The sequence below is a fragment of the Poeciliopsis prolifica genome, unplaced genomic scaffold, assembly GCF_027474105.1.
Source record: "Poeciliopsis prolifica strain line A6 unplaced genomic scaffold, Auburn_PproV2 SCAFFOLD011, whole genome shotgun sequence".
Taxonomy (NCBI): Eukaryota; Metazoa; Chordata; class Actinopteri; order Cyprinodontiformes; family Poeciliidae; genus Poeciliopsis; species Poeciliopsis prolifica.
Genome location: NW_026562386.1, coordinates 7,937,029 through 7,964,206, shown reverse-complemented (window position 1 = coordinate 7,964,206; position 27,178 = coordinate 7,937,029). Strand labels below are relative to the sequence as shown.

The following is a 27,178-nucleotide window of genomic DNA, read 5'->3' as shown; positions in this document are numbered from 1 at the left end:
TTCAAGCAGAGCAATGGATCAATGCAAGTGAAATGAATGCTCTTGCAAGGCACTTTGCAACAAAAAAAAAGACAAAAAAAAAATAGCTCTACTAAGTTTTCTGGCGTTTCAGTACATCAGTTTTTGCTTTCTGATTTGTAATTCTGTATTTTTGCAATGCTCTAAAACTAAGTCTTTTTAGACTAAGACTGAAAATACGGTGGGGCTAAATCTGTGCATCTAATTTCTGTCCAAGGTGCTGAAATCTGCAGCCCCGGGCACAGATCACATGACTGCGCTTCCTGGAAGCTTGCTAAGTGTGCGCGCGCGCTGTCGTGCACGCGGGCAGCTCAGTGGCTCGTCATGAGCGCATGGCAAGGCAGGGCTGCTCTGACACGGCGTCGGGTCCTCCGTAGTATGCCCGCAGCGTGGAGAGCTTCGAGCGGTTTGGATGCGCCTCTGTGACTCTGAGCGCGCATCAGTTTCTCTCTCGTTCTCCCTTCAGCGCCACAGTTTTTTGGGGGGGATAAAGAAGCGATGAGGGGAATTCGGGAGCGGGCTGAAGGTGCCCACCAAGTCTGACTGTGCTTCGGAGGTGCGGAGTCTGAAGAAAGATGTAAGAATCCGCAGGCGAGCCTCACGGACTCCCAGCCAAAATGCAGAAAGGGATGAGACTCAATGATGGCCACATCACCTATTTGGCCCTTTTGGCGAAGAAGGACGGGACGAGGCGAGGCTTCTTGAGTAAGAAAAGCTCAGACAACACAAAATGGCACTCGAAATGGTTCGCCCTGTTGCAGAATATGATGTTTTATTTCGAGAACGAGTCCAGCTCCCGTCCCTCCGGACTGTACCTGTTGGAGGGATGCGTCTGTGACCGGGCTCCGTCACCGAAACCGTCTCTGTCAGCGAAGGAATGCTTGGAGAAGCAGGTAGGAGACTGATCGGAGAAACGAGAGTTTGGATGGGTTTGTTTTGGTATCTTTAAACTTTTTTTTTTTTTTAGATAATTTCAGCAATTACACCGACTAAACCGCAAACACCGTTATTATTATACAAACAGTATCACGCAAGCAATTGCAATTTTGGCTCGCTTGACGTGGGTTTACGTAATTGCGTCATCCAGACAGATTGTTTGTGTCAATTCTGCACTAAAACAATCTGTTCAAGCAGCGATTTGTTTAAACTTAGCAGCGGTGACGCAAACCCCCAAGTTGAATGTCCACTTTCTTCAGTTGCATGGTTATCTGTTGCATAACATTCCGAAACACGCAAAAGATCTTCAGGGAAATCAACTGTTGTCATTTGAGAAGAAAACTGAAGCTGCGTCCAAACTTTGCAGGGCTTGCGGACGAGAACTGCTCCTTTTGCTTGGCGTTTTTCGACGCATTGATCTAATGTGTTGATATTAATAGCATCCTACCTTGGCAACTGTGTCTCCCCGCTTTACAGCGGCGGTCCATTTGATAGCCTCCTCATTATCATGAGGTGCCAACGACAGCACGGGGCCACATGTCGCAGTAGGCTCCCTGTTTGCGCCCACTTTGACTTGTTTGTCTTCCAATTTCTTTTTTTGTTTGTTTGTTTTGGAAACAAGTTTCGAAAACATTTCTATTTCATTCAATGGAATCTGACTGTTAATAGGGAATAGACAAACCTGCTATGAGCTACGTCATCAGTCACCTGAAACCCAGCTGCGGTCTCTTTAGCTTTCATGGAAACCAGAGTCTGTATTTTTTAAACACTTCTTGCAGAAAACGAGGTAAATACAAAGTGCTTAACTTGAGATAAAAAGAAGACAATCAAAAAAATGTGAAACATTTGAGTACAAATGTACAGAAATGTGTACTTAAAACTGAAATACATTTGTAATGTTCATGTTCATGGATTAGAGATAGTTTTGTGTTCTGTCTGCTCCACTTTTACATCAGCTTCAAGGTGTTCAGGTCTTCTCCACTGAAAGTAAGACATTTCTTGAAATGATACATGTTCAGGAAAACGTCCTTGCATTCGTTGCTTTGAAGCCAGTCAAAACCCAAAAACATCAAACTGACTCAAACTGTAACCAAAAAACAAAGATGGCGGTGTTAAGCAGCCTCTTAAAGTTTGCTTTTGTTCTGATTTTCTTGGGGTTGAGGATTAGGTTTATGTTTGTGGAACATTGTGCTCAAAATAAAAAAAAAAAGCATAAGTTTTTACTGGCATTTGCCAAAGCTACAATCACTGAATTCTTTACATAAAAAAGCAGTGAAAATCCAGATCATTAATTTAAAATACTCTTCTCAAATTGGCCTTAAAATATTGCATATTAAATTGAGAATATATTTCAGCAACTATGCAAAATCATTTCTAGTACTTGCTTATAGGAGGATTACCGGTAGCCGATGAACTAAAATAACACACTTTTACATTTAAAGAAGCTACAAGTAGAGACAAAATTGCTTCATAAGCAGAAGTCTGTGTGTCAGAATTGATAGCTTAGGGGTATTTGGATTACACTTTAGAGAAATCTTAAAGCCCTAAAACCATTTCACACACATGCACACACACGCATACACACACACACGCACGCACGCACACACAATTCAGCATAATGGAAACATGAACAAGAACAGTAACTGGAGGAGTCATGAGTTTTTGTCTCTGTCCGTGGTGCTGAACATCATGTCCTCTTGCTCCTTCTTTCTGATTTATGTCAAGTTTGATGTAATGATCCAGATGAAAAGTCAGAAGTTGCTACTAAAGAAATATTAGTAATATTTTGAGATTATAAATAATTGCAGATAAGCACGTGTATTGGCTGTTTGTTGAATATCATTTTTGGCCAAGCGTAGCCTGTTGTCATGCATGAAATATGCACTGAGTGACATCTATGACAACAACAGTTCATGCAGACTGCTGCAGTGAATTTATTTCAGTATTAGATTAACTGAAGCCTTGAGGTAACATTAGTTCAGCTTTTGTTTCCTTTTATATGTTAGAAATAAATGTACTTGTTTTTTGTGTGTATTTTATTTGGGGCTTTCTTTCTGTCACGTTTTCATATTTACCCAAATCCGTACATCTATGACTAATCATCGGATCTCGTGTAAACATCTTGAAGTCTCTCTGTATAGTACTGAATGTACCAGGACCAATCTATAAAGCCCATCAGCTCCGTGGAACAGGTGAAACAAGGACACAAAAAGACTAATCGATGTTCCATGTGTGCTTGAGGATATAGATTCCCTTTTCCTTTTCCACCTCTCTGATAAAAACACAGGGTGACAGCCGAGTCGGTGAGCAGACTGCAGAGGTCATTGGAGGGGACGCTACTGCACCCCTCCTGACATTAAACCTGTTAAAGATTAAAGCAGGTTTCACTTCTCTTTTTTTTCCTTTTTTTTTTGTAGTGGGCCTTGTGTCCCCGTCTTGTGTGTGTGCATGTGCGCGTGCGTGTGTGTGTGTGTGTGTGTAGAAGCTGCAGGAGGGATAGCCGGGAGGGTTGCTGGATCTTATCCGTGTGTGTCAGGGAGAGGGACAATGCAGCGGATAGATGCCAAGCCAACTGCCACTTCGCAGGGCTACGCTGCTTTTTATAGCCCAGCATTCCTTATAAAAGGCAAAATGATCTCTCCCTGCCTCCCTCCCTGCCCGTCTGTCTCCGCGTTCTCATTGTATCCTTTGGAGTGTTCTACTTTTTAAATGTTCTTATTCCTCATTTAGACGGCGAGCTACGTTTAAGCCCACAGTTACCATGACAACCCGTATTTGCATCTGAAAAAGTGCATTTGAAGGGGCCAACGAAATGTGCAACAATACGACTTAGCATTGTGCTCCATTTAGTGAGCATAGAAAACACCGGCGTATGAAAAATAAGATTCACCTTAGTTGCTCAAGCGGTGGTTTATGTTTTTCTCAAACTAACAATATGTGTTTACTTTAGATCTTAATTAATCTTTTTTATTATTTATACCCACTCTCTACAGGCTAATGAACAATCACTCATTTAAATTTTACTTTGACACTTCTCATCAAAGATTATGCTCCCGAGTTAGAAGTGCTACTGATGTTTGTGCCTTGTGAACGAGAATGGCTTGGTGCAAACAAACAAAACATGAACAATTTATTTCAAATAGTACAAAAAATAAACAGTATTGCAACACGTTTTCCTTTCTTCCTTAGAAAATTCAAACTTTCTATGAGCAGTTTCAAGAAATACTTCCTTCTCAACAACGTTGCGTCATTTTATAACAACAAACAATAATTTAGTGATGTTTAGTTAAATTTATCCGCCTAAAAGGTTTGACGCACCAGCTTACAGGAGGCGAGATGGGAGGCACATTATTGACAAGGGCCTGTTCTGCTGCTCATCAGGAAATATGGAACATTACTCCCCTTCACCAAAGAGTGCTCTCTCACATTTTAAAGAGAAAGAAAAAACAAACAAAAATCCAACGTATTGGATTTGTGGGGGTCTGTTTACGATGCATCACTGTTATATAATTTGATGCTTTTTGACTACAGATAGCCTATATCTAATATTTGTGCTATGACCACCACTTTATCCCATGAGCCTTTTAGAAACAGTTCAACAAAATGTGCATTAAAATAATTGCTGTAACTGAACCTATACAGTTGCAAATTGCAGTGAAGGAGAGTGAGTGTTTTTGTCCCTGGCAAATCAATAGAACAAACAAAACAAAATGGCTAAAGCCTGCAGGCTGTTAATTCAGAGGTGAGGCTACACAAACAGTACACACATATTTTATTGTGAACCTCCTGTGACCTTTTCTACCTTCTGCTCATTCACACACACACATGCACGCACGCACACAGATGCAGAAAAATTTGGTTTTCAGTGCTAAAAATTTGTATAAAGTCTTAAAAGAAAGTCAGATTTTAAAGGCACATTTATTGTTTTTTTTTAATTCCAGTGTTTAGTTTGAGTAACTTTATTTGAAATAAAATGTAACGATTTTTAACAGTTGCTGCCTACTTATTACCTGTAACAATCTTTTTGAAACAAATTTGACTGTAGCGTTTTGTTAATTTATGCTTTGACTTTTTAAATTGGTCAGTTTTTAGGAACTGTTATTTTATACTCAATGTCTTTCTGCTTCCCTGAGGTATAAAAACATGACATCGGCCTAAAGCTTTACTGAACCGAGGCTCAGTGTAAATTGCAAAGGAGAAACAAAACATTTCAATAGAATTATAGTATCATCATGTCTCCATAATAGCTATTTTTTTTCTTCTATTTCTTCTATTTTCTTCTATTTCTATTTTTCTTCCTTACCATCACAAATGTAAATGTGTGAAGTTCATTAAATGCTTCAAGAATTTTCCTTGTTTCCCAAAGAGCCTGAGAACATTTTTGGATCACATACAATTATAAAACCAAACGTAATTTTTTATCTCATTGTGCCTGAGAGAAATTTGAAAATGAATCAATATCCCTTTAGCAGAATAATTTTCCAAACTAAATCAGTGAGACAATAATAGAAATGACTTTCCAAACAGAATCAAACCTGTTTGATGTGGATGTTTTACCCACTAAATAAATGTTTCCATCTTGAAGGTTGACTGTTCTCCATTTCAGTAAGTTTCACCTGAGAATAGTTGAACACAGCTTTTTCTTTTCTTCATTTTTGCTTGCTAACTTTTCAGCTTTCTGCCATCCTTTGTATTTTCCAGTTCTACTTCACCGTCACTTTCAGTCATGAGAACCAAAAGCCTCTGGAGTTGCGCACAGAAGATGTCAAAGACTGCGATGAATGGGTGGCTGCCATCACACAAGCCAGGTAAGTAACACACACCACAATCCACCTGAATCAGCAACTTTGAATAAGTTACCACAAAACTAAACTCATATGTTGGTGCGTGAAGCTGTGGTCCATCACTATTGTAGACTCCAAACTGATTGCCAGGAACCATTCAAGTTCTCACATGTCATTTTAAGAGAAAGTGCCTTCCAGTTTGGACACGTTTGCCAGGAAGAAAACCTTTTCACAAACAACATATGGAATGACTTAAACTTAACAGATTTTGTTCCCGCTATTGATAAATACAAGTGATGGATGTAAACAGCAACCAAATTAAATTGACTACCTTATGCCCTTGTTCTATAAATCCTAAACCTAAAATATATTTACAAAAGAACTTATCCACTATTTCTCCTTATTTTGGATGACAATTTAAATGTTTTATTAGGAAACCTGTGGTGTGTGTCAGGTAAATATTAGTTCAGCTGAACTGAGTATATGTTATGAACATAGTGCTGAAGGAGGAATACTATTGACGAAGCAATGTAATGAGAGTAACAACTTTGATGGGAATCAGGAACAGCAGTGTAATGAAAGCAGTCATCAGTTGTTGACAGGTAGCATTTGCTGAGCAAAAGGTCAATGGATTGAACTCAGTCAAGATTATATTGATTAGTGGTCAGTCAATGCAGCAGTGACTGTAAAGGGGCAAGCTGGCCTGTAGTATTATAGTAAACAACAGGGAGAGGAACAAGTGTTTAGTGTAAAAATCTATGTCTATATAACTATTGCTTTGGTGTATTCTTTAAAAGATTAGCAACTTATTCTGTGAAAGTGATTAACAAATTGATGAAGATATAAACAAGTTTTCCAAATGCAACACCTTCATTTTTCTTTCTTATGAAATATTATATGTAATGCATCCTTCTTTTCATTCAACTCAATCTGTCACTCACCCAATAAGACACAAAAGTAAACCAGAGTGAAATCAGAGTGAAAATATACTACTCAAATTAATTCCAAATCTGTGATATTCAAAAACATTAGGTTATTTAAATCAGGTCTGGAAATGTCACTGTTTACAGCCTCGTTCTCATAAACAACAAATGTTCGTGTTGTTGTTCCTTTTTTTAAATGCTTTTATTATTTTTATGTTTCCTGATGTTGATTGTTAATGTAACGTTATTCTTTAATTTTCCTGTTAATTACTTTGCATCATCTTGTCTTTAATTTGTAATTTGCTAATAAACTTGTCTTGCCTTCTGACCACATGTTTGCTTTTGTCTTCAGGAATATTTAAAAATCCAGTGCAAAATACATTAATGGCTGGATGTGTGTGTTTTTACAGTTACAGAAATCTGGCCACAGAGCATGAGACCCTCATGCAGAAGTATCTTCATCTGCTCCAGATAGTGGAAACAGAGAAAACCGTAGCCAAGCAACTTCGACAACAGATAGAGGACGGGGAAATAGAGATAGAAAGGCTCAAATCTGAGGTAAGCTGCCTCCTAATTTCATTTGTCAAACCTATAATGGTGTATGTCTGAATTTGTTTAATTGCATGGTACACAGTGGGCAGAGTGAGAGTAACAATGCGACTAAAAGTAATGAGGCAGAGAGCACAAAGTGTTTACAGGACAAAGGTCCTGACACAGATTTCAAACCATAGTGTTATGAATTCATGATGAGTGGTAGCTCGCAGTGCCCCCTAGAGACTCTATTATACTGCTGAATGTTTTGTATCCTCATTATTCAGCCTAAACTAGATCAAATGTGTCTCTCTTTAAAGTGCTAATGGAGGTTTCAATTGAATCCAGCGTTTTCAATATGCATGAGTCAGCTTTTGTTGTTTATGATACTACAAGGTGCACTGCAAGATAAAAATCTGCTTTCTCCCTTTTCATGGCCACAGTATTCACCAGTAATGGATGTTGTTTATAATGAGTTCTTTGTCAAAAGTTTTCATATTCATATTCTGAGTGCTGAAAAAGTGAATGTAGCAAACCTAAATGATGTATGCCAAATGTTATATTAATTGTTTGCATTCCTTAGGCCCCTAAATTAAATAATTAACCAAAACAAAGTTAATGAAAGTTCAGTTTTGCAGCACAAAAATAAATGAAAGAATCTTCAGAGCAGTCATTCACCTACTCACACTCATTCATTCATTCTGAGAATCTGAAAAGTTCCAATTTGACGAAAAAACAGTCAGAAGAAATATGTAAAGGCAAAACTACAACGTAATATAATTGAGGCTTAGCTGTTAAAAAATGAAGTCAAGCGGTGCCTGCTGATTTTAAAAAGCTGATTCAGTTGAACTATATATATATTTTTAAAGTGCCTTCCCACATTTATTTGAATCATGTCAGAAATGCGGAACAGGACATAAGACACGGCGTTCTTTCCAACCTTTTTAAATTAGTTAATGTCTCCCTTAATTTTTAGATTTCTGGGATTCTGAGGGAAAATGAGAAGATCCAGTCAAATCCAGAGGTGCCCCCCAGTGAGGATGACACAGAGATCAAGAAGATCAAGAAGGTAACATGCAGCTGATCCAGTGATACATTTTTTTAAGGCTGAAGAAGATTCATAATTAGTGAGATGGAAAAAAAATAGTTAAATCCATACAGACAGGAAAGGGACAAGATCTTCAGTTTAGCCAAAAATTTTCTTTAAAAAGTTCCAAAATTTCCTTCCTAACCTTATTTTAACCAGTGGAGAGAGTTAGACAGAGTGTGCCAGAAACACTAACTAATATGTTAGTAAATGTGTTTTAATTGAAAATTGGCAAATTGAATGACAAGTTGAACATCAAGCAGATGTAAAAAAATGAACTTAAAATCTGTATTATTTTCTAGATGTTTATGGTTTCAGGTCTCAAACCTACATATAACGAGAAGTTGAAGTTGCATGCCAATCAACCCTTATACAATACCTTTCCCCCACAGGTGCAAAGTTTCTTGCGAGGTTGGATTTGCCGCAGGAAGTGGAAAACCATCATCCAGGACTACATCCGTTCCCCCCACGCCGAAAGCATGCGGAAGAGAAACCAAGTGGTGTTCAGCATGCTGGAGGCAGAAGCCGAGTACGTCCAGCAGCTCCACATCTTAGTCAACAACTTCCTGCGGCCGCTCCGCATGGCAGCCAGCTCCAAGAAACCCCCCATTACCCATGATGATGTCAGCAGCATCTTCCTCAACAGGTTGCTGTTAATTTTCTTTTAGTAATTTTTTTTACCAAGAGAAAGAGAAATGAAAAGTGGTTCTGCTCAATAAGCATTTACCTGTTTGCCTGCATGTTTTCTTAGTGAGACCATCATGTTCCTCCACCAGATCTTCTACCAGGGCCTGAAGGCCAGGATCGCCAGCTGGCCAACACTGGTACTGGGTAAGTCACTCAGAGACTCTATGAATCTTTACTTCTGTATGGAAAACTACAAACCAGAAAGAACTGTTTCCACAAAGTATCCCCGTGGGACAAAACTGCCTGAGTTGTGGTTCTCTGTAGCTCTTAAAAAGCTTCTAAGCTGCCACTGTAAGTGTTTTTCTTGGCCATTCTTTTTATTTAATCAGACAGCCACCTGTTGGTTGCAGTTGCATCACAGTCTTTCCATATTAGGATATCTTAGGATATTGCATACTCATGTTTATCCTGCTATTAATTCTCCACAACTTTATCTTTGAACTATCTTCTTTGTTCCTCAGTTTTCATAGCGCTCTCTTAGTTAGAGAGCGTATTTATATTGAGGATAAATTAAACACAGGAAGAAGTTACTTCAAAGGTAACTTCTGAAGGCAACTGGTTGCACGGGTCTTTATTTATGGGTATCAGAATGAAAGGAACTTAATAAATAGTGCATATGTGTGAGAAGTGACAAAAACGTGTTAAAGTTCTAACAATCTTTGGAAATTCTGTTTCTGTTTTCATTTTCAGCTGACCTGTTTGACATCCTGCTGCCCATGCTGAACATCTATCAAGAATTTGTGAGGAACCATCAGTACAGTTTGCAGATCCTGGCCCACTGCAAGCAGAACAGAGACTTTGATAAGCTGCTGAAGCAGTACGAGTCCAAGCCTGACTGTGAGGAAAGGACGCTGGAGACATTCCTCACTTACCCCATGTTCCAGGTAAAATTCACAAATTGCAGCATGAGCAAAATGTAAAAGAAAAAAAAAAGAAAAACACTTCAATTCACTTTTAGAGGTAAATTAGGTTAATTTTGAAATTAAACACCCATTGTGCACCTGTTGGAAGACATTAGAAATGCAGATCAAACTTTTTTCTGATATTTTGTGCTGTCTATCACAGTTCAAGCAACCAAAAGAGTCGTGTTAAAAAAGCCACATCTTTCCTTTTGAGTCTGTGACTGTATGGCATTTTGTTGAAAATGAGTGAAGAGATGTTTTGTATCAATTCAGCTGACAGCTTCTCCAATAAACATTAGAGGAGGTTTTCAAACTTCATCACAAGCACATCAATCATTCTGAGATATACTTTAATATACACTTGATGGCAGCTTACTTTATTTAAAACTGATTAAACTGAGTTATTGGTACTCAAACTGATAGAATGTTTAAATTCAAGGAACATGCTAAAAGTCAGACTAAACTGAAAAATATTTCCTTCGTCTTTTCAGATCCCTCGCTACATCCTGACATTGCACGAGTTACTGGCTCATACTCCTCATGAGCATGTGGAAAGAAACAGTTTGGACTATGCCAAGTCAAAACTGGAAGAATTGTCAAGGTAGAGTTATTTTTTGTCCATCTTCTTTTAAGAAAATTCACAATTCAAATAATAACTGACTCCAGGTGACTCCAGATTCATTGACACAATTATAAGATGTACAGAGTGTAGACTAAGGTGCCTGTTTTTTTAGTGTAGTTTTATCTTGCTAAATAATATTTTTTACTTACTGAGATGAACCTGGTTTGGAGGCCATGCCAGCGGTGTCACTAAGGAGATCCAAGTTACTAAGAAAACTTTTTAATGGAGTTTTGTCACAAAGCTGCAACAATCTGTTGTTGCTTGTGTATTTTTTCCATCTCACTTTTTCCTTCCACTGAATGTTCAGCAGTATGAACTTAAATAAACTGTAGCTTGTGAACAGCAACATTCTCTAGTAATAACTTTTTGTGGCTATACCTCCTTGTGAAGGCTGACAATGAATCTGCTGGAGAACTGTCAAGTCAGTCATTGTTCAGACCACAATATGGCCATTTTATTACAATTAACATAAATCAGTTCCTGTAAAATATCACTCTTTGTGCAATCAATATAATTTACTGTATGAACTATTACTTTTTTGAATTTAATTTCTGAAATAAATCAGATCTGAATATTGTAATTCAATGAGATGCATGAGTATTTGTTGTTCCTTTTAGAATCATGCATGATGAGGTGAGTGAAACAGAGAACATCAGGAAGAACCTGGCCATCGAGCGCATGATTGTGGAGGGTTGTGAAGTGTTGCTTGACACCAGCCAAACATTTGTGAGACAAGGTAAGAGAGGATTGATTGCTTACTTGCTCTGATTAATAAATAAATGTTGTAAAATAGAAAACATACATACTGCATACAACAACTTGAAACACAGAAAAAACTATTGAAAGCTTGCTAACTCAAATAATAATGAATCAATCATATATAATGTAGAAAAGGCTAGAATATTTGCATGTTAATGGTGCATAACTTGATGTGTGTGCACGTTTGGACAGGTTCTCTAATTCAGGTGCCAATGAGTGAAAAAGGGAAAATCACAAGAGGCCGCCTGGGTTCTCTGTCTCTGAAGAAGGAAGGAGAGAGACAGTGCTTCCTTTTCTCCAAACATCTCATCATTTGTACCCGAGGATCAGGAGGAAAACTTCACATCACAAAGGTAAAACATGGTTTGCACTTATAAAGGTATACAACTAAAGAAACAAAATACAGATTAACTAAGTAAGTTTGGTATTGATTTAAAACAAATTTGGAGGTTAAAAGTGGCTTCCATGTGTTTAGAGCACATAGTACAGATCCTGTTAATGCTGTCAATGAAATCTTCAGAAAGGGTTTAAAAAAGTATGAAAAAACTTTTTCCTGTGACCTTTCAATCCTGTCCTAGAATGGAGTGGTGTCTCTCATAGACTCTACCTTAATGGAGGAGCCCGAGGGGACAGACGATGAGTGTAAGTTATTATTTCTGGTTTATCTAATCTTATTTTTTTAACAAGGTAATTACAATGAACATGCATGGATAAAACACAGATGCTATAATTTCAGTAAAATCTGTGAATGTTTAGGGCTGCAATGTGACAACATATGAACAAGCTTATCACAACACTTGAGGAGGTTTTTCAAATGTATTATTCTCCAGCCAAGTTCTAATAAATCAAGTGAGTCATAAAGAGTACAGTCAATAATTGTCCATTGTTAGGACACTCTCAGTATTCAGGTTAAATCTTTTGCAGCAATAGTTGCCATTGCAAGACTTCTAACATTTTTTGACCTGCAGCCAAAGGGGAGCGAAGCGGCCAGGATGCAGAACATCTGGACTTTAAAGTTATGGTGGAGCCCAAAGAAGGCCAACCTTACACTGTCATCCTCGTAGCGTCATCACGACAGGAGAAGTCAGCATGGACAAGTGATATAAGTCAGGTAAGTTTCTCCTCAAGGTGCAGAAACAGTAATCAAACCGGGGGGGGGGCAAAACAAGGAGAGAGAAAAGTTTGCCTGTTTAATCAGCATCATCAAAACTGTTTATGGAGATTTGAAAGTCAAATACAAGGATGCAATCAGGGAAACAAAGTCCATCATAAATCAAAGACTCTTTTTTATTGTTGGTCAAGAGGAAGCAAAGAGACCTGCAGCATCAAAATGTTTCTCCACTTCTGTCCCTCCTGCATCTTTGTATTGACAGACAGCAATTTTCTGTGTACTTTCTGTCTTGCAGTGCATCGACAACATCCGCTGCAACGGTCTAATGATGAATGCCTTCGAGGAAAACAGTAAAGTCACAGTGCCACAAATGATTAAGTAAGAGTCATGTGCATAACAATGCACACATAAGGTACAAACACAAAGTCAAACACTGACATTAGGGGTAGATATAAAATGACCAATGCACAAATAATTTGTTAACTAGGAGTACAAAAATTGATCTGAATCAACGGTTGTAAATCACCATATTTTGAAAATATTCATGTATCTGTTCTTTTATGTTTAATATTGTTGCACTTTCCTTGGTTAAAAAACAAAAAAACAAATATGACATAAAACTTTATTGTTTCCCAGTTGAACTTTCTAGTTTTTAAGAGCATGTGTATATACAGTAAATATACAGTATGTACAATGTTTTTAATTTTTAAGAATTTATCATTTTTTTAATTAAGAGAGTTAGCTGGTTCACTTAGGTTTTTCACCGAAGCAATTATATTTTCTCTACAGCTATAAAAGACCTTGATGATTAAGGTGAACTTCATTCAATATCAGTTAAGACCTAGGTGTGCTTGTCTTCACTATTACAAATTTATCTTCTGCTGTCCAATTTTAAGTTAATGCCCTTAAGTCAAGCATTTAATCAAATATACATACAAGAAAATTAAGCTATATAAAGCATCATCGATGTAGAAGCTATCATTTGCATTTTCCAAAAGCCTTGGATGATTAAGGATGTACTATTAAAATCTTTTTAATTTCTGGTAGAATAAACAGGTACAAGATGTTTTTTTTACAACTTTGTAGGGATAAAACTTGATAAGGCTTGTTTTTTTATATATCTAAGAAGCTAGACTTGGTACTTTTACATTGTGTACAGCAGTGAAATATCTCTCTCTCCTTCTGGGGAAATAAACATATATGAATAAAAATGATAAATTCCTACTCTCCCAAAAATTGGGTAGCATTAATGCAGGAAACGCAAGCCAAGAGAGCAGTATTCCCACCCTCTAATAATATCTAATACTCTATAGGTCAGATACCAGCTTGTACTGTGATGATGTCGACATTCGCTTCAGCAAGATGATGAACTCATGCAAGGTACTGCAGATCCGCTACGCCAGTGTGGAGCGCCTGTTGGAGAGGCTGATCGACTTACGCTTTCTCTCCATTGACTTCCTCAATACCTTCCTTCACTCATACCGCGTCTTCACCAGTGCAGACATAGTCCTGGACAAGCTCATCACCATCTACAAGAAACCAATCAGTGCCATCCCCGCACGGTATGTAGGATTACTCCAAAGTACATTTTAGTTACTGGCAAATATTCTATTGAATTTGCAAGATAAAAGAGTCTCAGTTCTGTGTGTTCACTGCTCAGATTTAAAACATAAAAATGGGGAGGCATTGCAAAAGAGTGAGTTTGCATTGGTTGGGGGTTTCAGGGAACATCAGTGTCTCTGGTGGCCATTTTATAAAAGATTTGTAGCAGGTGGTGACACACAGGAAGTGCAGCTTACACCGTTACCTCATCAGAGATTTTGAATCTTTGTTTAGACTTTGAACAGCTTGTTCTCTTGGATTTTCCAGTGATTAATTGTGTGTTTTTCTGTGTTCCTCGGTGTATGCCACAATACACTGAAACATGTTGGAGTGATTATTTGTGTTTCATAATAAACATTTGACACCGGTGTTCTTCCATCTTCTGGTAATGTGTATTAACACACATTACTTGTTTTGTAGAGGAATACCCAATTGTACATTTTATAAAAAGTTTCTAACTTCTAGTGTAGCCTGTTAACAATTTCACATCTTTTAAATAGATTAAAGGAAAATCTATTGAAGACTATTTCAATTTTCCTCTCCCAGCCTATTTTAAGGCATGTTTTTTATATATCTAAGAAGTTAGATTTGGTAAATATTTCAAATCCTTTGGAAAAGCAAACTCACCCGATCTGACAAAACAAAAACTGTGCTTTTGAATGAAAATAGAACAATGTCATGTTTTCTCCTCAGACTAGTAAAATTTATCCTGGGATTATTTGAGTGAAAGCTACAAGATCAGAGTAGTTTATAGAAAGTTTCACAAGGGGTGGCATGTTAAACTGGACGGCAGCAACAAGGAAGGCATAGCCACAGCTCCCTTTGCCAGACCCCACACCACCCCCTACTGTACATCATTATTAACTTCACAAGATGAATTTCTATTTATCTTATAATCAGGGTAAATAACTGAGACTCAAACTTCACCACGCAATTTCGCATTGTTTGGACTTTTGCATCAGCTTTATACATATCACCTTTTATTTGGTCAAAGTTAGATAAAGTGTATGCTTTGGCTACACTGAACTCTTACTTGGTTTATCGCTGCTACTGTTGTACACCGTTTGAGATTCCCTTACTTCTCCACCTGAGGATGCAGTAGCGGTGCTGTAATGCTGCAGTGAGGAGGTGGGACTTCCCCAGTGACTGAATTGGCCTTTGCTCTCACATGGACTGTCTGTGAGAAACCTCATCATGCTGCCATGCCCGGTCCGGCTGACGAGGGACTGAGGAGGAGGCAGTGAGAGGTCACAGCAGCGCATCTTCTCTCCGCCATCGGATCCTCTGTCCTCCCGGTTCTTCTCTTTCTCCCATTTCTCGTCTTACCCTTTGCTCTTCTCTTGCTTTTATTTTTCTTTCCGTGAGTCTGACCATCCCTCTCACTGCAGCGCTGTCACCATGGCAACCTTCTACTCTGCTGCAGGACCCCACCCTCTCCCCCTCTCTCCTGTCTTCCCCATCATCTGCAACAGCTCCATGGTATTAAATATTGATGTTGGTGCTTTGCACCCTGCTCTCTTCTTCTCCACCTTCATCCTTTTTGTCATATTCCTCCTGTTGTTTTCTGGTCAAAAACATGCAGTCTTTGCCTCTTTTTGCACTCTTTTACACTCTTGACTTTTTCGTTTTATTTCGACTTCTTTTCAGTTCACCTCTCTCTCACCTTTCCTCTACCCCACTCGGTCTCATCATTTCAAATGCTTTTCTCCTCTGAAAAGTGTTTCTTAAATTTCCACACGGAGACACGCGATGACTGCAGCTAGCATCATACAGGGCTGGAGACTTCCCATTCGCCCACTCGCAGCCAGCAACCTGCGCTGTGGTGGAATCCATATCAACTATGTTGCTCCTCTCTGGTGCCCTCCCTCTCTGTATCGCTGTTTTCAGCCTTGCTTGTCTTGTGTTATTACTGAAGCCCAGTCTCTTCCTCTCTCTTTTCTTCTTTGTTTATTTGGCTCCCCTTTCTCTCCGTTTCTCTATCCCCGTGTCTCTGTGGGCCTCCCCTGGGCTGGTTGCTGTTGGCAGCACCCGTGCCTCCCACACTGTCACTTGACATGCTATTTATAGGCCTTCAAGGGGGTGGCTCTCAGAGCAAGGAGGATGCTGTCTTAAACAAAGTAGCTTAAATAAAAGAGGCAGGAGCTCCCAAGGAGCCTCGCGGTGCTTTGACTTCTTCTGACATCTGACACCCAGTGCCACCCCATTATAGCCATTGTTGTTTCACTCTCTTATTGAGATCGTCTTGTATTCAAACCGAAATTTGAAATCTAACAATTCACCCTTTGTCTTTGGTCACCTGTCTCTGTCTTTCCCCATTTCCTGCAGCTCGTTGGAGCTCTTCTTTGCCAGCAGCCAGAACAACAAACTCCTTTATGGTGAGCCACCCACGTCGCCACGTGCCAGCCGCAAGTTCTCCTCGCCGCCTCCTCTTTCCATCACCAAGAATTCTTCTCCAAACCGCCGACGCAAACTTTCACTCAACATCCCCATCATCACTGGGGGCAAGGCCCTGGACCTTGCAGCACTCAGCTGCTCTCCCAATGGCTATGCAAGCATGCACACAACCATGTCACCCTTCAGCAAGACCACGCTTGACATTAACAAGCTCTACGTGTCCAGTACAATGGCCAGCAAAATCCCTGATGAGGGAGAGTCCAAATCTGAGGGCAAAGCTGAAGAGTCCGCCCCTGGCAAGCAAGGTCAGAACTGCTGCCGGATTCATTTTTTCAATGTAGTTTCCCATTGGGCTGTTTAAGTTCAGGGAGGATTGTTTTTAGGTAAATATCAAGAGTTGTTCAAGGTCATTTTAGTTGTGATTTTATTGTGTTATTTTATTTTCCTCTCTTCACATTTTGTGCTCTTCCTTATATTTGTACTACCCTTTGAATTCTGGATCCAGATCGGTCTGTCAGAGAGGAATGTGATGAGGAGCAGAGTCAGAGTGATGAGGCAGAATCAGAAATGTCTCCTCCCAAGTCACCGTCGACACCCAAGAATGTCAAGTCAAAAAACTCAGGTATAGTACAGCTCATCAACATTAAGCTGTTCCTATTCTTCAGCTTGCTTCACTTTGAAATCAACTAGTTCAAAAACCAGTTCAGCAGTTTAAAAAGTAAAAAAAAAAAAGATTTCCAGATATAATGGGGCTGGAAAATTGCTGAGGGTTAGGGATTTGTAGCTGTAACACAATTGAGATTTGTCTCTACAATGTCCACGTATATAGACAGAATGTATAGAAAACTATTCTTTAAAAGATACCTAAATGTCAGTCAGATTGGAAACATGGCCACAATTTCTCAATTTTATTTAAGTGTGGGCTTTGACTGGACCATACTAACACACAAATATGCTTTGATTTCCTGTAGAAATACACCGAATATCTCAAGTTTTCTCTAGGCACTAACAGATTTTCTTCCAGGTTACTCCTAGCTTTAATCCTATCCCTTTCAATTAACTTCTCCTGAATAGAAAAGTATCCCCACAGCATGATGATGCCACCACCCTGTTTCACCATGGGAATAGAGTGTTAAATTGTTCTCTCATTTGAGCAGAGCACTTTCTTCCACATGGTTGCAGTATCTCCTGCATGGCTTTTGGCAAACTTTAAATGATACTTGAGTACAAGACTAGAACAGTCTGCTGACGGGAACAGTCTGTCCCATCCACAGATTGTTACATCTGAGCTGCTGTGGGCCTTTGTCTATCCTCCAGAGATACCTTGGTCCTTTAGATGCTTCTTTGGTGAATGCTCATATTTCCCAACTTGTTTTTTCGACCACTTCATCTATCACCTGAAAGCAAAATTTGAAAATGTTCAAGGATATAACTGCTTCTGCAAGATAATTTAACTGCAATGTGCAACATGAAAGAGCTGACTTTTCAAAATGTGAGAAAAACAAAACAAGTTGAATCAGATGCAGCTGATGTCTCAAGTTTCTGGGCCTGATTTGATGCACAGTGTAAAATTCTGATTTTAATGTCATCTACTGCAACAAGACTAAAACGGCAACACCACTTTTTCTAGCTGCTCAAAGTAAATAAAGATAGCATCGGCAAACTTAGAACAAACTTCTTTTTGTTTTGGAGAAAGCGAAAGACAGGTACAGCCAAATAAGGTCTTGATAAAAACCACCCACGGCATCCTGGCCCTCCCTCCCTATGTCATATAACGAGAGAGCATCCACCCCGTAGGTAGTCAAGCACAATCCATCCCCAGTGTGTTCTCTTCCCACGTTGCTGGATATAAGGGAAGCCAGTGCCTTGTGTGAGTAGGTGGAAGGAAACCTTGTACCTTAGCAACGATGTGCGTGTTCTTCTATACCTCCCCCGGCTGAACGGAGGAAGGCAGCGGGGCGAAGAAGTGAGTAATGGAGGGAGGCAGAGAGGCAGGCACAGCGGAGCATTCACCGTCATTGCCGTGAGATGCAGGACACGCTGTTCTACATCGGTTTCAGCTCTTGGTTGCCCTCCAACGGTCAACAGTTTGATTATACAGCCTAATGCCAAGATCGAAAAATTAAAGGGGCTAATGTGGAAAAAATTCTCTCCTTACAGAAAATGTTCTTTGGTGTAATATATATATTTTTGTGTGTGTTTTTTCAATAAATTAAATGTTTGCAATTTTAATGTTCCCATATTTAGAGTTTTCCCTGTTTTCCTTCAACAATGGCATGGTGGTGTCATCTTGCCGGGAGCTTGAGAATAACCGCAGTGCCCTATCCGCTGCCTCGGCCTTTGCCATTGCCACAGCTGGTGCCAATGAAGGAACGCCGACCAAGGAAAAATACCGCCGTATGTCCCTCGCCAGCACAGGTCAGTAACATACCATTATTTACTGGCAGAGCTGCTTCTATAACACTGTCTGAAGCACTTGAATACCAAAAATGAACAACCATTGTTTGGTTACAGAACCAGTATCCAAATTATGCTGTTTTTTTATTCAATCCAGAAACGTAGAGTTGGTTAATGTCTAAACCAGTTCAGTCAAGTTTAAATACTTTTTCAATTTTCAACTACTTGAGCCCACGTCAGACTGTTTGAGTGTGACAGTATGCCAGTCACACTCAGACAATTAGAGAGAATAATATTCAGGTACAAGCTGTCTATGAACTGGAAAGCAGCTGTATGGTAAAACAAGACAAAGATTTTTTTAAACCCTTAAAATATTGTATCTACTCTCAGGAATGGTGGTGGTGGTATGATTGTTGGGGCTTTCTTGTTATCATGTCAAATGGTGGATTGCAAAAAGACAGAAGAGAGACTACCTTCAACTTCCCCACAAACCAACAACTGCATGGTTGAAACTTCAACATAAGTGGTATCAAAGTAACGATTCCAAATAATGGAAAAAAAAAGATGTTGAGCAACAATGCACAATAATTGTACTAATTTTACAGAGAAAAGTACTTTGGTAGAATTATTCCAACAATGTGCAGAATAGCATATCAAAACTAGCTGGAAGACATTTGACAAAATTTAAGAGGGACATATCTATATATTTCAGCTTGTATATATAATTTTAACCTGTGTGGAAAAGGTTAAGTCCAATATATCAACATTTTCCAGCTACTTCTACTTTTACTTAAAAATAAAAAATTACTTCAGAAAATAAACAAGACCCTAAAGTGAATTTTGACACTAAGGAAATTAATTTAATAAATACTGTTTTGTAAACATTTCAAATCTTTATTTCCAACTATGTTACTTATAGGGAAACATTTTCATCTGTTGCATGGTTGTTTTTATTTTCAATTTCTGTGACATTTGAGGTGAATAAATTCATCTGGCTTTATTACATGCTTACATTTTGGGAGATTCAAAAAGTTTGAACTAAAACAATGTTTATATTTCTCATCCACGTTTAAGAAGCAGTTTTCTAGCTACAGCAGAAGCAAATTAGTGAGGCATTAGTGCAGGAGCAGGCTATTTAAGAAAAATAAATCCAACTGCATTAACCCCGATTCCAGGTTTTCCTACAGATCAGAGGAACGGAGACAAAGAGTTTGTTATTCGCAGAGCCGCTACAAATAGAGTCCTGAATGTGCTGCGTCACTGGGTATCCAAACACTCACAGGTGAACTTTGACCCTTTCTTTTCTTTTTTTTTTCCTTCTGTTTTTGAAGCAGTACAATAAGACCTGTGTAATAACACTGTGGTTGTTCTTGTGTGTTTCCTCAGGACTTTGAGCTGAACACAGAGCTGAAGATGCGGGTAATTGGCTTCCTGGAGGAGGTGATGCATGACCCAGAGCTCCTGACACAGGAAAGAAAAGCAGCTGCCAACATCATCAGGTTGGTTTTCCTTCTTCATTGCATGATCCGTTACATAGTCATATATGATGCCTTTCTGTGAAAGAATGGTGTAGAAAATAACATTTTTGAAAGAACATAGATTTGTTCACATAATGACTAGCCTCGTAAATCATGAGTAAAATGTTCCTGGACAGTAACTGCAAAGACACAGAGAGTAGAAAAAAGATAAACCCCATTCTCAAAAAAGGACAGTGTTAACAAACTAGTGGGGTAAAATCAGTCTTGTTGTTGTGGTGTGACTAAATCTTTTAACATGCAGGAATGCTGAGTAGCTCTTAAGTTGTCGTATAAAAACTAAATCCTCTTTGAAGAAATTGCTGAAACAGGCGTCACTGCTATTTGCATTCAGGACTCTCACTCAGGAGGATCCTGGAGACAGCCAGGCCAGCATTGAGGAGATCACCCAGATGGTAGGCGTGAGAAAACTCTTTGAATCTGCCAGACTGTTACTGCTGTAGGATTAATAATGAGTTGGTTGTGTGTGTGTGTGCATGTGTATATGTGTGTGTTTAGGCTATGGAAGAAAGTAAGACTGAACCATTTGAGAACCATTCTGCCTTGGAGATTGCCGAGCAACTGACAATGCTGGACCACCTGGTCTTTAAAGTTATCCCTTATGAGTGAGTAGCCTACATGCAAACCTTTGAATAGAAACAAGACAAGGACTACTTTTAGCAAAAGGAAATTGAAGAACGCTCAGTGTTCACTTGATGCTGAATGAATAGTGTGTTTAAATATTCTTTTATGACGTATTTATTTCTTTCTCTATAGGGAGTTCTTTGGACAAGGCTGGATGAAGAACGACAAAAATGAGAGAACACCATACATAATGAAAACAACCAAGCATTTTAATGATGTATGTGATAACATCCTTCTTACAGATTTATAAGTGATCTTATTAAATTAAAATATCATTAAAATACGTATTAACCTGGTAATTTGATTTCAAAAATTTTAATTATATTATTTAGATTCTGCCACCGACTGCCATGACATTATAAAAAAACAATGTTACTTTAATGGTGGTCTTAAGTTTTCTGCAGTTTTGCATATGGTTTATTTTGTCTTTCTCTTAACAATAATCCCTAAATTCTCTACGGGTTTAGGGCAGGTGAGTTCGCTGGTCCATCGAGCACAATAATACCTTAGTTCTTAAAGTAGGCATTAGTCTTTTGGTTGTGTAAGTGGGTGCCATGTACTGCTAGAATCTGAAATCAGGCTCTCCAGAAAGCTTACCAGCAGATTGAGGCAACATTTCTCTAAAATCTGAACTCTCTCTGCAGTTGCTTCAAAATCACATTTAGATTTCCACTGACTCTGGCCACAGTCTACAACCTTGTTTGTCTTTTCTTTCACAATCCTGTCAAGGCTGTGTTATCACTGCTAATGTGTTATATACTATTTACAATATTAATTTTTTTCTCAGACATTGAATTTGTTCATCTCATTACCCGTGAGCCACATTCAAAAGTATTACTACATGTGTATGTGTGTTTCTGTTTTAGATCAGTAACAGGATCGCCTCAGAAATCCTTCACTGGGATGACGTCAACATGAGGGTGGGAGTAATTGAGAAGTGGGTGGCCGTGGCGGACATTTGCCGCTGCCTTCACAACTACAACGCCGTTTTGGAGATCACATCCTCACTCAACCGGAGCTCCATCTTCCGCCTCAAGCGGACCTGGTTGAAAGTGTCCAAGCAGGTACAGTATGAGTGTCAGTTCAGATACTTTTGCCTTTTCTTAGTTTTTTGCAAACATTCTGATTCATATATGATTGTTTTCAGGGTTGCTTCCTAACTTTAGCATATACATTATTCTAGCTGAAAAATATTCCTCAACTCAAATTAATTTAGTTTTGATAACATAGCAGAAAACTTGACAAGAAAAAACACTTCAAGAAAGAAAACAGAGACAGAAATACGGATATAGATATAATATATTAAAATCATCTCATAAAGTAACATTAAAAATCTGAGTACAGAGATTTTCCAAGCAGTAACAAGTTAGTTGTGATTCACTTTCTAGACGAAAACTGTGATTGACAAGCTGCAGAAGCTGGTGTCGTCAGAAGGCCGCTTCAAAAACCTAAGGGAGGCTTTGAAAAAGTAAGTATTTGTCTGTTTTTATCACTTTGGAGAACTTTTTTTGTCTTTGTTTGTTTTATTTTACACTTGTCTCTTTCTGTAACCTGCCCACTCCTTTCAGCTGTGACCCTCCATGTGTTCCTTACCTGGGAATGTACCTGACTGACTTGGCCTTCATTGAAGAGGGAACACCAAACTACACAGAGGACAACCTGGTCAACTTCTCCAAGATGAGAATGGTAGACAAAACTCTCATATCACAATTAAGACAGAGCCCTTTAATTTGTACTATAACAATTTGCTATAAAATGGTTGAATATGACACGAAACTGTTTCATGCCTCCAGATTTCCCACATCATCAGAGAGATCCGACAATTTCAGCAAACTGCTTACAAGATAGATTTTCAGCCTAAGGTGAGAAAATTGATGGCTGTAAGTCAAACATTAAACGTGATCATTATCATTAAAAAAATATTCACCTGAATGACAAAAAAAGTAGCTGTCACTATAAGGCAGACATCTAATAAATTATCTAGGTGTAAACATTTGTAAGAAACATAGTAACATAACTGTAACATAAGTAACAGTTTACCAAGTCAAGAAGATAATATCAAAATAAATGTGGAGGAAAATATGGCAAATTATTTCACAAATAAAGTCAAAATATCAAACTAAAATAGAAGTAATGTCCTAAAAGGACAAAATGCTAATGCTTGGGCCAGTGGGTGTGGCCATATTCAATGTTTTTTTCTCACCATTGCAACTTTTGCTGACTTTTTTTGTCTTATGCATAAACACTTTTTAACTCAGTTTGAAGTTTACATTTTCACAATTTCTTTAAAAATATATTTGTTCTCTAAACAATCTCTCTAACTTTTTCTCCACATATTGATTTTCTTTCTCCTTGTCCTTTGACTTTAATCTCAAAATGGGACATCAACAAGTTTCCAAATTACACAAATGACTACTAATAGGTTATATAGTTCAATACATGTTCATTTCTTCACAAGAAAATTTCAAAGAAATGTCTACTTATAAGCATTTGTTATGATAAACATGCAGGGCTGCTTTATTTGTCTTCCTAAAGGACTCCTGACACAGATAAGAGAAAGATAGCCTTTTAATTGAGTTTCAGTTTGTTTGACCTTCTGAGTTGCAAAGAAAAGTGCTTTCTCAACCACAATTACTCTTTCATTAATTGTCCATTCCGAAGGGAGATCTTAAAAGTACAAGAAAAAATTCCTTTCAGTGTACTATGTATGTGCTTTTTTGCTCCAGGTGGCAAAATACCTGCTGGACAACAGCACAGTGATGGATGAGGAGAGCCTGTATGAAGCATCTCTGAGAATTGAGCCCAAAACGTCATCATGAAGAGAAATTATGTTGTGATCAGACAGAGACTGCAGAGAAGGTTTCAACATGTACATTTATCATTATTTGTATTAGATACAATAGGCTGTGCCCTCCTTGTATTTGCTTCCTAATGAATTCTGTGTATTATTGTTATTAGAGATTGAATAGAAGCCCACAGAGGTTTTATTTCTATAGTTATAAAGTATTTATATGTTCTATATTGTCTTAAATGCTAATTTATGACCTGTTTATTTTGCACTAGAGAGCAGATAGAAAGGAGTGTTTACAGACTTGATATTTTAGTATATCTAAATGGGCAACTGGAGAGTGACACATATTTCTCATTCATGAGAAAATGGCAGTTTGTGGGAAGTCAAGAGTCTGCGGGAAATAGACTTTCTGAATGTTCCTGTTACAAAATTATTTAACTTGTCAAAAATCACACAAATGGGATTTTCAAGTGATTACAAATACAGACTGTACGTGGATTTTTAAGATAGCAATCTACGTTGAACGTGACTCCACGTATAACAGTCAACAGAGTAGCAAACTTGGAGGTTACTTTCCCAGAACTTAAAGATTCATTTTCCAAACTTAATAAACACTTTGTTTATTAAGTTTAATCAAATGTCATACTGACTTTCCTAAAATTGAGCAGGTGTTTTCTAGGATCTTACTACTTACTAAGCCTGAGCTCAAATGTCACTTTCTGGAAAATACGAGAGGCTTTCCTGGAACTTCGAAGTTACTTCCCTGTACTTCTCCTGAAAATACTAGCTACTTTCTCAGATCTTTGCAGTTACTGTCATTCAGCTTCTTAGAAGTTACTTCTCAGAAATAAGTTTCATATAACATAGTAGTTACATTCCTGGAACTTACCAGGCACTTTTAATAGGTTTTTATGAAACTTTCTGATTATTTCTCCAAAGTTACCACATATTTTCTGGACGATAACTCTTTGGTTACCTAGTAGCAACTCACTCACTTTTTGGTTACCTGTGCAGAAGCAGTTTAAGGTTTCAGCAATGTTTAAAACTGCTTAAAAATAACAAACATCAGTGGGGAGTAAAAACTATGGATAAAATACAAAAGATGATGCCACCAGTTAGGAAGTATTTCACATTCTTAAAATATAGTCAGTTATCAATATTGACTGATGTGAAATCTCATATTATGATAAATTTTTTCGGCCATATTGTCCAGCCCTACTTTCTGGACATAGACAGGACTTTCCAATTTTTTAATTTTACCTTCCAGAACATACTACGTACCTTACTGGAGGTTTTTTGGAACTTACTAATTACTTTCGTTGAACTTCCAAGGTGCTTTCTTGGAACCTCCTTGGAACTTACTGGAAAAAAAAAACAAATTCTGGGTACTTTCCAAAAGCTACCAGGTACATTTTGGGATTTAAACAGTTTTCTTTCTAAAACTTACAAGATTTCTTCCAAATTACTAGATTCTGCCACTTATTTTGGTTACTTTACAAAAGTTCTAGAACATTTCTGGTAAGCTTAGGAAAATCATGTTTAGGTACTGGGAAAAGGTTTTCGAGTTCTAGGAAAGTATGTGATGTATTATGTAGTATTAAAACTACTAATGCATGACTGTTAATTTATATTAATTTTGAAATGTTTTAAAGCTGTTGTTTTCAGCTGATTAGAGGGAAAAGTGGGACTAAGGTAGTGGCGAAAGTTGAATCACAATCTGTTTTATGTATCCACTGGCCAATTAACATGTAAAAAAAATACTGCAGACAAACAGAAAATTTCTTTATAGTTTTGGATTTTTTTTTTTTAATGCTTTGCTTACTTTTTTCCCCTGGTGGGCAGCATCGTATCTATACAGTATAAGCGCCAGGCAATGTATGTAGCATCAAAATGTAACAGATTTTGAGCCACTTACAAAAGTTAAAATTCTCAGCTTCAATATTCAGACACAGAAAGTGCAGTCTTTAGGGTAAAATCCTCTTTTGTTTGTGCATTATGATTTTTCCTTAATCATGAAATGGATTATATTACACAAAAGTATTTAAACTTCTTTGTTCTACAATTTGCCAATAAAATAAACTGACTGCATGTAGTATAATGTACAGACGGTCTGATGCGTTTCCTAACATGCAATGTGTTCAAAGACACATCCCAAGAAATGTGTTATCCTTATCATTGTTAAAAGCTATAATTACTCTCCTGTCTACGCCACTTTGAAACAAATGTTTAAGGCAACATTAGTGTATTACATTCTATCCCAACGTGTTAGCAGGAGCTACACAGTAGTATTATTGTGCTTCTTGAAATATTTATATGTATTTTTTACAGGCTTTATATAGAGAGCCACCTAAAGCTTAAGTGGCAGGCATGTACCACTTTTATGTTTTCAGATCCAATCTATATATATACAGAATGGTATGTGTACTGTATTTAAACCCTACCTTTGCACCCTTCAATCTGTATCCTCCAGCAGGAACACCAGATGTTTGCAGTGAGCAATACCCAGTGACATGAGAATTATCTTTCAGTCTATTTCAACAGCTTGAGTAGTATTTCCAGTTTTGTATAAAAGTGTACTCTTTCCTGATTACCTCTTGTTAATAAATCTGTTTTTTCTCAGGGGGCGAAATGTCTCTGGGGTTCTGTTTGTGCTTTTAAGTTTGACTTTGACATTTGAACTGAACAATAATACTTTGCTTTAGGAAACTCAATGCGGGAGTTTGAAAATAGACTATATACTGGAAGCTGGTTTGAGTTTGCATTGGAGTTAGATTTAGGCCAAGTCTCCCTCACCCTCCTCATCATATTCACCCTCCTCAGCAGTGAAATCCTGTTGCTGCTGGTCAGACAGCTGATCATTCATTCTCCACTTCAGTGAACTCTATCTCATCCACACCCTCACCAGCGTACCATCGGATGAGCGCTTTGTGCCTGAACATAGCACTGAACGTCTTAGAGATATCCTGGAACAGGTCTTGGAAGACCACATTGTTTCCAATAAATATGGCGGTCATCTTAAGCACAAAAAGAAAAATGCCATGACTTCCGTCTGGAGATCATCTCGGATTCAGGCAAGCAACACAATCCCTTTTGTTGCTGTTGTCTTTCTCAGTGCCATTCAACACCACCTTCTGAAAGCCTGCTGAACAGTGCACTCACCTTGAAGTTTGGGATGAACTTTGACAGGTTCTGCACTATACTGAAAAACCTTATCAGTGATGCTTTATTCTGTGGGTTTTGGCATTTCTGCAATAGCTATGACCTTTTCTTTGTCTAGCTTTTTGCCTTCTGTGCTGAGAGTATGAAATAATGAATTTCAGCTATTCCAATCTTGAATTTGTCTTTGTTAAGCTTGAGGTTGATGCTTTTTATCCTAAGAGTTGTCTCATTCTTTTGCCTGTTGTTTTCTGTCTTTTCCCCATTCCAGAATATTTTCCCTGATGTTCACAACTCGTTTGAGTTCCTTTGAGCAATG

At 38.2% G+C, this 27,178-nt stretch overlaps 1 protein-coding gene across 1 annotated transcript; it reads left to right on the top strand.

Moving 5' to 3' along the window:
* Positions 1-341: 341 nt before the first annotated feature.
* Positions 342-26,327, top strand: LOC129364179 (ras-specific guanine nucleotide-releasing factor 1-like). The gene is made up of 27 exons (XM_055036660.1): positions 342-911; positions 5,656-5,762; positions 7,072-7,219; positions 8,169-8,261; positions 8,672-8,925; positions 9,031-9,110; positions 9,657-9,850; positions 10,360-10,469; positions 11,108-11,226; positions 11,442-11,602; positions 11,828-11,891; positions 12,218-12,360; positions 12,656-12,738; positions 13,674-13,922; positions 16,288-16,661; positions 16,862-16,978; positions 18,604-18,774; positions 19,929-20,035; positions 20,140-20,252; positions 20,623-20,683; positions 20,787-20,893; positions 21,045-21,129; positions 21,779-21,976; positions 22,301-22,380; positions 22,481-22,598; positions 22,706-22,774; positions 23,639-26,327. The coding sequence occupies exons 1-27, from the start codon at positions 636-638 to the stop codon at positions 23,729-23,731; spliced, it is 3,774 nt and encodes a 1,257-aa protein (XP_054892635.1). The 5' UTR covers positions 342-635; the 3' UTR covers positions 23,732-26,327.
* Positions 26,328-27,178: the final 851 nt, after the last annotated feature.

Bases quoted from the DNA above. Each gene is read 5' to 3' on its own strand.
- LOC129364179 (XM_055036660.1), top strand. From the start codon at position 636: ATGCAGAAAGGGATGAGACTCAATGATGGCCACATCACCTATTTGGCC. The intron at 10,470-11,107 runs GTAGAGTTATTT...TGTTCCTTTTAG, and splicing joins AAACTGGAAGAATTGTCAAG to AATCATGCATGATGAGGTGA. The intron at 20,253-20,622 runs GTTGGTTTTCCT...ATTTGCATTCAG, and splicing joins GCAGCTGCCAACATCATCAG to GACTCTCACTCAGGAGGATC.